General features: G+C 46.0%; 1 protein-coding gene across 1 annotated transcript in view; it reads left to right on the top strand.

Moving 5' to 3' along the window:
• Nucleotides 1-13,222, top strand: part of LY86 (lymphocyte antigen 86) — a 49,609-nt gene that overhangs the window by 21,401 nt on the left and 14,986 nt on the right. The window contains exons 2-3 of the mRNA XM_030881491.2: nucleotides 3,125-3,211; nucleotides 4,466-4,594. Coding sequence (XP_030737351.1) covers nucleotides 3,125-3,211; nucleotides 4,466-4,594 — 216 coding nt within the window. The remainder of the gene's footprint in view (nucleotides 1-3,124; nucleotides 3,212-4,465; nucleotides 4,595-13,222) is intronic.

The following is a 13,222-nucleotide window of genomic DNA, read 5'->3' as shown; positions in this document are numbered from 1 at the left end:
GTAGAGGTTTACAGGAAAATATAATGTCGTGTAAAGCAGCGGTCCCCAGTGTTTTTGGCACCAGGGACTGGTTTCGTGGAAGACGGTTTTTCCACAGACAGGGGGTGGGGGGTTTGGGGGTGTAGGGGTGGTGCACGCGGTAATGGGAGCCATGGGGAGCACCAGATGAAGCTTCGCTTACTTGCCCGCCGCTCACCTCGTGCCGCGTGGCCCCGGTTCTTAACAGACCTTGGACGCTATCGGTCCAGAGCGCATGAGTTGGGGACCCCTGGTATAGAGCATGCCAAGCGCCAGAGTGAAAATACAAGTCAAAAGAGGAAAGGCTATAAGTGTGCAAGGCTGGGATTGGGGGGATGGGAGGAACGGATGTCATTTTCCCCAAGACAACTGCAAAGTGCATACTCACTCCCAAATATAAAATTCACTCTTAAATATAAAATTTGCTCTCAAATATAAAATTGAAATAACTGCTAGAAAAGAGCACCAAAGCCCTAAGCACTTTTTACGCAATCTATCTTTCTGTTTTTATACTCACATCCTCAGAGAGGAGCAATCTGCTGCTTCCTTTTTAACTTTGTTTCTTATTAAGATTATTTTCCTAACAAGAATATTTTTCCAGTGCCAGGGAGATGTTTATTTCCTTCTCCTGCCCTTGGTTTATTCTCTCCATCTATACATTTAAAATATTGATAAGCACAGTGTCATTTTGCACCTGCTAATTAGCTAAGCGACACACGGTTAGCCTCTTTTACCTTTCCGCAGATCGCAACTTCAATTCGCTCACAATTTTGAGGATGCTCGTTCCCAAACGTCTGTTCGTTGGTCTCTTTCGATCCCGAGGGCCAAATATGTGGCAGAAACAATTGTCTCCTTACCCCCTGGTCCCATTTTCCAAGACGAAACAAACCCTGGGATGACACGAAGATGCCAGTGAAGAACTAAACTAAGCATAAGAGAAAATGGCTTTTATCCCCCCAGAAAATTAGTGACCAGATCGTAGGGGGGTTCATCAAACGAAAGTGCACCTAGATTGATTCGCAAGGCTGAATAGCCTAGTGCTCATTTCCACGGCAGATATCACAGACAGTTATATGCCCTCCAGGTCGGCGATGTGGGTGATTAAACGGTCTGGAACGCTCCCATCGACAATGTGAGCTCATAGCTAAGCCGAAATTGAAGCCAGTTATGAAACAGAACCGCCAGATGCCATATGTCTGCATGCAAATGCCATATGTCTGCATGCAAATGTTCCAGGCGATCTTACTAATCAGAAACTTAGCATACGTCTTCAAGGCTCTACTTGTGAGTGCCTCTGTGCAGTACTGGGTGGCAACTTCTTATTTATTTGTTTTTAAGTCTGGGTTTGAACCTTGACTCTGCCACGTTCTAGTTCTTGAACCTAGGTAAGTCAGCACCACCTCTCTGAGTCTTTATTTTCCCACCTGTGAAATAAGGACAGTCATGCCTATCTCTCAAGATTGTCACTCATTCTATCAGTCTAGGTCCGGTCAGGAATTCAGAGACCCTGTCAGTCATCTCCACGGAGAAAATTTAATACAGAGTGTTGGTTAAGCAGTTGTTAGAGAACCAGAAAAGCAGAAGGAAGCAGTGAGGAAGCAGCTGCTCCCAGAGGGCTATGAGCAGAGGACAGAGGCTAGGGTTGTTAGAACCTGGAAGCTTGAAAGAAGGGCCTGAGGTGCTGAGACGCTGCCAGCTGGGGAAGGGGTGATGGCCTCCGAGGTACCGTCATCACAGAAGCTTGGAGCCAGTAGAGCTGAGCCTCAGCTGATGCCAAGACGGTGCAAAACTCCAATAATAAAAAAATAAGGCAAAATAAATAAAGTGTAGTATAAAGTAAAAAAAAAAAGAGAGAGAGAGAGGGAGAGCTGGACACTGGAACCAACAGCCACTGCCAGGGTGACAGGCCATCGCCGGACAACACGCTCAAGCATCAGCAAGCAGGGAAGAAGAAGCAAGTCCTTCGCCCGCTCAGCCCCAGTCTGACCTCCGGCACATCTCTGGCAGGTGGCAAAGGAGAAACGTGGTTGAAGAGCGCCCCCAGCTTCACACAGCAGAGCCCTGAAGGGTGGATTTGAAGCTGAGGCAGCTTCATACGTAGCCCATTCATCCGCTCATGTGTGCCTTTATGGAGTGTCCGACTGCAGGGCTCTGTGCTAGGCACTGGGGAGTCGGAAGAATTAAGTCGATAGCTCACAAAGTGCACAGTTCAGTGACTCACATAACACAGACTCTCAGTTAAAATCAGTCGTCCTCTCTGGGGCCCAGTGGGAAACATGAAGGAAAAGGACATGGAAAGCAAAACAATACAAACAAAACAAACACTGGCTCTTGCCTCTAGGAGCTCTGTGTTTAGGTTAATTGTTGTGGGACAAGTCAAAGAGCAAAGTACAAAGTCATACGTGCTTGTATACTTTAAAAAGTATTTCGAAAAAAAAAAAAAATTGGGGCTTCCCTGGTGGCGCAGTGGTTGAGAGTCCGCCTGCCGATGCAGGGGACACGGGTTCGTGCCCCGGTCCGGGAAGATCCCACATGCCGCGGAGCGGCTGGGCCCGTGAGCCATGGCCGCTGAGCCTGCGCGTCCGGAGCCTGTGCTCCGCAACGGGAGAGGCCACAGCAGTGAGAGGCCCGCGTACCGCAAAAAAAAAAAAAGTATTTCGTATACAGGAAGGAAGGAAGGGAGGAAGGGAGGAATAAAACAGGTATTGAGGACATGGGGAGGGGGAAGGGAAAGCTGGGACGAAGTGAGAGAGTGGCATGGACGTATCTATACTACCAAACGTAAAATAGATAGCTAGTGGGAAGCAGCTGCATAGCACAGGGAGATCAGCTCGGTGCTTTGTGACCACCTAGAGGGGTGGGATAGGGTGGGAGGGAGGGAGACGCAAGAGGGAGGGGATATGGGGATATATGTATACGTATAGCTGATTCTCTTTGTTATAAAGCAGAAACTAACACACCATTGTAAAGCAATTATACTCCAATAAAGATGTTAAAATAAATAATAATAATTAAAAAAAGAAAAAAGAATTGCTGTACATTTTGAATATGAGCTTGCAGCATGTGCAGTGTCTTCACACCTAATCTGCTGTCTTCTTCTTGGCAGACGCATTACAAGATTTTGGCTTGTCTGTTGACCAGTGTCTCAAACAAGTAAAACCAAATATCAACATCAGATTTGGAATCATTCTGAGTAAGTAAAAATTATTGACATAATATAAAACATTACACAACCTCTTCGCGGCCCAGACGCCCAGTTGCCCGTGTTTACTGTGGCGGCTGTGGCGACACCACTGCCCCCATCACTCTCTGGAATTAACTCTAGTGCCATTTTCGTCTTCATTTCTCTCTCTGGGTAACATCCAGATAGAGCAGAACTCTCACTTAATGCTGTGCTTTTGTACCAAAAAGACCCCAGGCACTCATTTGGGTATTACAAGCACCTGGAATCAGTATATGCAGCAAAATAAAGAAAATATTTTGAGCCTAAATATTGGTGTCTGCTTGAGAGACCTTTTTTGCTTAGTTATCTCAGCCCCAAACAAGCCACAACCAGCAGCATGGTTTATCTTTGCATTATTTCATTCCCCAAATAGCTCTTATAAGTTCTTAAACCTTGACACAGGCAAAGACATGGAATATCTTCTCCCTGCACCCCAATCCGTGAGCCAGAATGCTTTCTGATTGTTTATTTTTACGTGGTCGTGTCATTACCGTTGGTCATTACATTGCTATAGCTGCTAGTGTATCTCCTTTCTAACACAGATTCATCAAAACCAGGGCAGAAGGAGTTAATAAACTGAGCATGTGGGATCACTCCAGAGAAACGGAGGGAACATTCCGGAGGCCAAGAACTCTCGCGCATCTTCATATTTCCAGACCCTGCACAGCCTCTGGGCTCTATACCAGCAGCTCCATGGATGCTTTAGGGAGAGACAGAGAGGAAAGAGGAATAGAAGGAGGAGTGAGTGAAACATAAAAGGGAGGGATGGAGAAAAGGCAGAAAGTCGGGAGCCAGCTCTGCAGAGCAGCCGGAAGCTTCCCATGTGACAACGGGACAATGTCTGCCTGCCATCAGCGGTGAGGGTAGGCAGGCTGGACCACAGCCCACTGCTCTCAGGGGAGGCACCTGGGACTACGTAGCTGAGAAGCTGTGGAAGCCAGGCCCCCGGCCGCCACATTCAGGGGCCATGGCATCAGGCCAGGGGAGCAGGTCAGCTACCTGCTCCAAGCAGATGAAGTTCGTGAAAGGGCCGCATTTCATCCCCAGGGCTGTCCCAGTAGCGTTGCCCCAATGCTGTTTTACCAAAAAAGAAAACTGTTCCCCATACAGTGCAGATTTCTGGAAAAGAAAGGTCCTTTGGCTCATGCTTTTATGAAGTTGGAACACTGTGACGCACAGCAAATCCCACACTAACAGGAAAGCTGGTCTTCCCTTTCCCTTCAGGGGAGGACATCAAGGAGCTGTTTCTGGACATTGCTCTCTTCAGTAAAGGCCTGTCCATTCTGAACTTCTCCTACCCCATCTGTGAAGTGGATCAACCCAAGTTTTCTTTCTGCGGAAGAAGGAAAGGAGGTAGGTGTCTGGCTGGCTGATGGCTGGCTGAGGCCCAGAGGGAGGTGGACAGGAGCTCACGTTGGAGGTCAGGACACCCAGGCCGGCGTCTGGGTCTCCCCCCTCACCTGTGGACGAGCTTAACCTCACGTATCATCACGTGTTGTACAAAAACGACCACACGGCCCATCCCACAGGGCCTGCCTTACAGGGAGTGTGAACAGCAAATGAAATGTGCCTATCGGGTGTTTACAAAGAGAAACTTGTTACTGTTAGTGGTGGCACCTTGTGAAAAATGACTAGCGACAGAAAGAACCAGTAGCTTCCCCAAATCCACTGAGATTCAGTGTTTCCAGGCTTCTCGTCAGCGATCCCTTTAGTGCAGGGTCTCCTCGATATACGCTGGCGGGATAAAATGAAGCTTTCCAAATGTCACTGTTGAACTGTGGTCATTCCCTTTGAGCCAATGTCCAATAGGGACATTAGGTATCTTGATTCAAAATATATTGAATAGAAGCGTGAAACCCGCTGTATTATCTCCTCTTTCTCCAATTCACCAACCCCCAACCCTCTGCTAGTCGTACCCCACTCTGGCCTGTCCCCCGCCACGTCCTCCTTTGTCCTCACCACCGTCTTCACTGAGGCCCTGAGATGCCTCTGTGTATTTAACTAAAACTTGGGTCTGACCTGTGACTGACCTTCCCCGGAAGCTGCTCTCGTCCCCCTTCCCAGGGCCTCCTTCCCGTCCCCGTCGGCCAAGGGGGAGCAGACCCTTAATCCCACAGCCCACAAACACCTGCTTCTCTATTTCCACATTCACGCAAACTAGAGAGAAATCAGCCAGTTATGCTTTCTGAACAAACAATCGAGAAGAATTGGGGTCCCCTTCCCATCCTAAGGGATGCAGACAAGGGAGGTTTGTGCAGGAAAATGGGGGAATTTAGGGCGTGCAGGCTGGAAGGAGCAGGCTGGACTTGGCTGTGACGTGCAGGCGACAAGCCTCAGCTCAGTCCTCCCTCGCGACCCTCCTCTCTGCTCCCCGAAGTGCGGGACTCATAACTCAGTTCTAGCACCTGCCATGTTGGCCTCCAATCGCTCACTCTCATTTGTCATCCCCCATAGACTTCCTGTGGATGGGGTGCTACCATCTCCACCTTCTTATTCCCAGGATATTGAATGCACTGATACATAGGGAGTGCTAAGAACAGCACATAGACAGAGTGAAACAGCTAATGCAATATTAAGCACTGGTACCACACACTGTTCTAAGAGCTTTTCATCCAGTGAGTCATTTGCTTCCTACCCCACCCTCAAGAGTTAGTATTATTAATACTCTACAGATGCAGAAAACAAGGCACAGAGTTTTAGGACCTTGTGCCGTCACAGAGCTGGTGAGGGACCCATGGCTTCAACCTGGACAGGCTGGCTCCAGAGCCATGATCTTGGCTTCTAAGGAATGAATGAGCAAAAGAACAAACAATGAAATGTATGAATGTGCTTTTGACCAGGAGTTTATTTAAAATTTATTATTTAAGAACTCTTTCTGGCCAGTGGTCTGACTTTGTTTCGAATCAGGACATTTTAAAATTCTTAACTAACCTACCAAAGAATGATTAGTCAGTTTTCCTTTTTCAACTTACTGGAAATATTTCTGATTAATCGGGTGCATTGATGTATTTCCCCAGCACGGTGAACTCTTCATGAGTTGGCCCCTATTTAACTTTTTCTACCTGCCCTCGGCCATGCCTGTACCAAACTCCTCACCCTACAGTCATCCATCCTTCCTACCTTCCTTCCTTCCTTCCTTCCTTCCTTCCTTCCTTCCACACTAAGTCCTACTCCATGCCAAGCACTTTGGGGAGCCTGAAGATGAACCAAAAATAGTTTCTGCCTTCAAAGCCATTCATGACGGTCTGAAGGGATTGGAGAGTCACAAGACAACTCTTCCAAGTTGCATTAAAGAGGTATAAAATGCCAAGGAAACTGGATGGGTAGAGGTCATTCCCAATGGATTCAACCTGTTGGAACAGGGCAATCTGGGAAATTTAATACAGAATTACTTTCCTGATTGCCTTAGGTTCTTTGAAAGCCAGTTAGAGGCTATATTAATATAGCATAAAATGCTGATGGTCTGCCAGCATTCCTGATTTTACAGAATGTTTTGGAGGACCTCAAAGCATCTTGAACTGATAACTAAATAATAACCCCCCTGAGAAAGATTGACGTCTTCATAAGCTGATACCTCTAGCCAGCGTCTACTGTCCTATCTCCTGTCTTTGGCTTATCTTTCCAGTGTTCTTCCCAAATAAGTATTCTTGAACCCAAATGTATGGTATGCATTCTTCCAAGCATACTGGCATAGTGGTATGCTTGGAAGTACCGCCAGCTTAGTAAGAAAGGACACATACTGGGCTGTCCTTCACTCCTCCTTCCTTCTACTCCCTGGATAAAGTCTCCCCATCTCCCTCCTGGATGACAGAAATGGCTTCTAATTGGTTTCCCTCCCTCCCTACTGCCACCAGCATGGTTTTCTCAGATACCGATCTGATCACGTCTCCCCTCTTCCCAAAAGACTCCAAGAGTCCCCATCTCTACAGAACAAAGTCTAAGTTCTTTAGTGACCAAAGTTCATCACACATTTGACTCTAGCCTGTTTCTAGACACATGCTGCCCCACGAGGATGCACCCTTAGCGCCAGCTTTATCATAAGTCATTTGCCACTGTCCGACCACACCCTGTGTTTTCACTCACATGACGTTGCTCTGATGGTCCCCTTGGCCTCGAATATCTGTTCCCCCTTTGTCTTCTGCCCAGACCTAACTCAAGGATCACCTCCTCTGGGAAACCTTCCTCCAGCCCCCAGCCTGGTGAAATGCTCCCTCTGGATCCTCCTGGAGTATCACATTCTTACTTATCTCAGTTGAAGTTATACTATATAGTGTGTGTGCGTGTGAGTCTTCCTTGAAGGAAGACACTTCAAACTGTGATCTCCCTGAAGGAAGGGGGAATCTTTCTTGCTCCTTTCTATCTCTGCAGACCTGACAAAGAGAGCCTGGCACCGAATAATAAATAATTGAATTTGCATATGATGGACTAAATGCAAGTTTACCAGCCCACTTCAGAAGTGACCATCTGATGATGTTTATGCATGCCACAGGCAAAAAGCACATCAAACCCTAGTAAATATCTTGGTCCTCCAAGTTTAAAAACACTGAGCTAGTTTTTCCTCCGTGAATGGTTTTAATAAGTTTAACAAGACGGAAGAGATATTATTCCCCAAAACGGAGGTCGTCCAATTCAGTTCAGCAGCTTGAAAGGCTGGTGTTTATCTTATCTGAACACTGGGCAGCCCTGCAGCCATTTATTGGCTTTCTTGCTGTGGGGTTAATAATTGCACCGGGGGGCTGAGAAGCCAAACTTGCGGAATCGCCAGGAAATTTGATCAGAAAAGCGATACACAAATGCGGCATAAACAAATGCTTATGTAAATTACATAAGCCAAGAAAGAGTAAAATCTTACATTCAGAGTTATTAAATTTTTTTAACCCACCCACAAGCCTACTGCAGGAATGATTCTATTGAAAAGAAGTGATTAGAAAAGGGGACAAAACGGCACCAATGAGCAGTGAGGTCAATTCCAGCTCAAACACCAGTGATGGCTGGTGATGTATTAAGGAGAAAGCTGAGTGCCTCCGGGGTTGCAGGTCCTTCTCAGCAGAGCGGTGACAAGACTTGTGTCCCCACCACAGGCCACACAGTACGTACGGTATCAGCCACAGTTGAGTTATGTTTCCACGGCATTACGAGGCATTCCTCTGCACCCAGCCGGCTGCTCCCCAAGCCAGACAACACTGCAGAATGGATCAGGCTTAATAAGACTGTGTGAATAAAATGTTGCCTTTTCTTCTGCATCTTCCTCAGCTAGCTCTAAGGCAAAAGCGCATGGGATTCGAAGAGCCAGTGATGCTCTTTTGACCTTCCCATTTAGGGTGTGATGGATAATTTGGGGGAAACAGCCTATAGGTCCAATTATAGGGAATTGGCGGAATTCAGCCAATTTTTCAGCCAAACAAAGGTACAATCTGCTGTGCTTTTAAATGATGCTGTAGGAGATTATGAAGGTACATAAAAGGATACTCATAAAAATATTGTTAAGTGACAAAGAAGCTGCCATAAAGAGTACCCACTATTGGATTTTGTTTTTATTAAAATGTATGTAAGTGTATACACCGAAACACTCTGCAACAGGATACACTTGGGTGTTAATCATGATTACCTCTAAACGGTGGCACTGCAGAACCTTATTTTCATCTTTTTGGAAATCTCTTTCGTTAATATAATAAATTTACAAGGTTGCTCTTTTAAATATTAGTTGATCTTTGTAGGAAAGACTAGAGAGGATGAATTCTCTCCCCTCCGGATAGTAAATAAGAGTCTTCAAAAAAGAATCATAATCTACTTAACACTCAATGATATTTGGAGTTACACAGAATCTGAATCAAAGTGTTGGATCATCTCGTATCCATTCTGTACTCTTTCCCTGTGTTCCCACAGCGCCCTTTACTGGCTGTGGGTTCATTTAGCAGGAACCAAACTCGGCCCCTGTTTTACTTCCTACTCTACTTCCTGCTCCTTTCTCTCCTCCTGGCATCAGGTCATATAGATCCATTTGCTTTGCTTGGTCTTGATGCTTTCAAACTGGCTCCATTGATGTTTACGACTGAATTGGGATTAAACTGAATGTCCCTAGAGACCACACCTAATTACTAACCCTGAGGAGGGAAGCTGCAGTAAACTTTTTTTTTTTTTAACATCTTTATTGGAGTATAATTGCCTTACGATGGTGTTAGTTTCTGCTTTATAACAAAGTGAATCAGCTATACATATACATATATCCCCATATCCCTTCCTTCTTGCGTCTCCCTCCCTCCCACTCTCCCTATCCCACCCCTCTAGGTGGTCACAAAGCACCGAGCTGATCTCCCTGTGCTATGCGGCTGCTTCCCACTAGCTATCTATTTTACATTTGGTAGTGCATATATGTCCACGCCACTCTCTCGCTTTGTCACAGCTTCCCCTTCCCCCTCCCCGTATCCTCAAGTCCATTCTCTAGTAGGTCTGTGTCTCAAGTTATAAGACTAACGCCGGTAGAATCTCCATGTGGTTAGATAGCGTGTGCCTGCGTGTGTGCACATGTGCATGTGTGTGCACACGTACGCACAGGATATATAAGATCATAAACTAGGAGACCTTCAGGGTAAGGGCTCTTCTTTGACACTTGACGGCTGTGATTGACATGGAGGAAACATGATGAGAGGACTTGACGTCATACATGTGTCAGAATCGCAGAGAAGACAGCAGTCCCGTGAGAACTGCTGACGCAGGTGCACCCATCCCTGACCATGTGCAACAACCGCTTTCCAGAAGGAGCAAAAATCTATTATGAGATACACACAGCAGATATCGACATACCTCACTTCGTGCAATATATAGGCTACAGGCAAACATCAGTTGTGGACTTAATTTTAAATGCATCGGGAAAGCTTGGAATTAAAATAAGTATGATAGTGACACGTTTTGCAAGCTGATGAGTCAAGAGATAATTGCTCCCTAGTTTATCTTTTGTGTAAATCCAAGCTTACCTACGTTCAGTTGTTTGTCCAAAGTGGGGAATACATCATAATTAGATGAATTTCAATATACGGCAGAGAAGATCCCCTGAGAACAGTTTTTCAGGACTGACTTGACATTGCCCGCAAGGCAGATACTATTCCTGACGGCAGCTAAGGGAGGCTCCTGCACATCTCACTGATTTCACGCCTATGAATAGATGAAGGTGAAATCTGAGTGAGCGCTCATGCCAGCCACCTGTCTTCTCTCCCTCTTGAAAAACCTGGGCGTTTCTTGTCTGCCCTGGTTCACACTGAGCACGTGAGCCCGGACATCGCCCGAGACCATCAGTTGCAGAGGCTTCTCAATCTGACAGTAACTGTAGAGTTCAGTCCTAACAGCTCTGTCTAGATCAGCAATTCACGTTTCATCAGCGAGAGTTCCATTGCCCTTGCTGTCTCTGTTTCTAAGTGCTCTTTTTCTCGGGTCTAAGAAATGGAAGAAACTTGGAAATTGCCTCGATTTGGAAAAATTCCCACAAACGCCTTCTGCAAAATGCCTCATACCTTGCACCTATAGGAGAAAACAGGACAAAACACCTTCCAGGCAAGTGCTACCTTGAAGAAGCTCCACCGTTTATCCATGCCAGTGGCCCAAAAGCCTCTATCAAGCACACCGCAGCCTGACCTCGGGCCTCAATTTTCAAATGTTCTGCATTCCCGGCACACGTTATTAATAAACGCAGGCCCCAGGAACGCAGTCACTGATTTCTGCTCTACAAGAAGGGGGATAAGTGGCTTCACCTGAGGCCTCGGTTTAAGAATACATCTTCTCTGGGGTAGCATCGCCTGCCTGTTTGCTCATCTTCGATTTCTGGGCCGTTGTAGACCTCTTGCTTCTCCAAGTTGCTTTGCTTCAGGCTTTCTGCTCTGCTGGTCCTTGGAATTTTTCCTCAGTCTCTCCCCATCCCAGCTTCTGGGCCTGTCCTTCACCCACCACTGGTCAGAGCCCAGATGACAGTGTGGCCTACGTGGGAACTCGTGTGTCTTGGTTCCGTTTCCTCTAGATGAGTCAACAGACCCCCGGAGGGGGCGATGCTTCTCCGCCACCTGGGAATCACACAGGTTCTCTGCCGTCAACATCCTCACTGTCATGTTAGAGCTGCAGGCAGCATGCCAAAGCCACTATTACTTTGTAAGGATTTTCTGCTGCCTGCCTCACCCCTGGAGAGCGGGCAGCTTAGCCCGGTCCAGTGGTTCTCAAACTCGAACCTGCCTCAGCATCACTTGGAGGATTTCTTCAACCACAACTTGCTGGACCCACCCCCAGTGTCCCCTTCAGCACCTCCGGGGAGAAGCCTGAGAATTTTCCAAGTCCCCAGATGAGGTTGATGATGCTGGTCTAGGGACCACACCTTGGGAACCTGGTTACGAATAAGCACGGGGTTGGAAGCCACACTTACATAGTGACGAACCGTTACTGTCCCTTATGGTTACGTGACTTCAGGCAAAATTACCCTGAGCCTTGGTTTCTGCATCTGACAACAAGGAGGTACAAGTGACTTCACGGGATTGTTGTAAGGATAGAATCGGACAATATACACAAAGCCCTTAGAACAGAGTCTGCCATACAGGACGCCCTCAGCAAGTGATGAATGGCAGCGACTTGCTGCAGCTGATGCGGGATTTCTCAAGCAAGGGCTCTGAGCCCCTGAAGTCGTCATTCTCAGAGTGGAAGTCTGCATTTGAACAAGGCCTGGAGAGGCAGCAGAGCCTTGGAGGCTTAGAAGTTTAGGACCTTCTTCCTCAGAGGTAGCAGGAGCCTGACTTTGGTCCAAGCTGTGTATTCTCTGGTGGCTGACGAAGCAGAGCCTACGCAGCCCCCTTTCGCCTGAGGAGAGAGTCCTGTCTGCATTTCTCATGGAATTGGAAATTTGAAGCACCAGCAGTTTAGCCTTCAGCCTTTCTTCTCTTCATGTTTTATTCTTTGTCTGCATACTTCAGGTAGCTGTGGATTTCCTGCTTGTGGTAACCAGGCAGCAGCTGCTGCTGCAAGTTCATGGAGAATCAGCAAAAACGGTGGTTTATTATTGCATTGGCAGAAAATGCCCACCTTGAACTGCCCAAAACAAAACAAACAATAGAAACAATGGTCACCCTAGAGAGGGTGCCCGCAATGACCAAGCAAAAAAAAAAAAAATGACTTTTTTTACTGAGAGAAGAAAGAAAGAAAAGGAAAGAAGGAAGGAAGGAAGGGAGAGAGAGAGAGAGAGAGAAAGAAAGAAAGAAAAGAAAGAAAGAAAGAAAGAAAGAAAGAAAGAAAGAAAGAAAAGAAAGAAAGAAAGAAAGAAAGAAAGAAAGAAAGAAAAAGAGAGAAAAAGAAAAGAAAAAGAAAGAAAGAAAGAAAGAAAGAAAGAAAGAAAGAAAGAAAGAAAGAAAGAAAGAAAAAGAGAGAAAAAGAAAGAAAGAAAGAAAGAAAGAAAGAAAGAAAGAAAGAAAAAGAGAGAAAAAGAAAGAAAGAAAAAGAAAGAAAGAAAGAAAGAAAGAAAAAGAGAGAAAAAGAAAGAAAGAAAAAGAAAGAAAGAAAGAAAGAAAGAAAGAAAGAAAGAAAGAAAGAAAGAAAGAAAGAAAGAAAGAAAGAAAAAGAAAGAAAGTGAGAAAAAAGAAAGAAAACATATTGCCTGTTAAGCATACGGCCTGTTAAGGAATCCTGTAGCCCTGGGAGCTTTCCCTCCATCTTCAAATTCATGCCTTTTTGTAAATGAGCCAAGAATGTGTCGAACTTGTCCTTTGAAATCCATCAATTCTTTATTTTTGTCGAGCCCAGAATATTGAGGCTAATGATGACCTAGGACCAAAGAATTTTTAATTCTCCAAGACAACATGGGATCCTTTACAAATTCTCGGCCTGTTGTGGAATTTCATAAATCTGATTCAGTGACTTACACTTCCGTGTAATAATCATTTAAGAAGCTAGTTGAGAAGGCCAACTCCCAGCTCCCCTGGATCACTCCAAAACTCGGACCCCATGGGTTGCTGG

The sequence above is a fragment of the Globicephala melas genome, chromosome 11 (genome assembly GCF_963455315.2).
Source record: "Globicephala melas chromosome 11, mGloMel1.2, whole genome shotgun sequence".
Lineage (NCBI taxonomy): Eukaryota > Metazoa > Chordata > Mammalia > Artiodactyla > Delphinidae > Globicephala > Globicephala melas.
The sequence above is the reverse complement of the archived record's forward strand: the minus strand, read 5'-3'. Positions and strand labels throughout refer to the sequence as shown.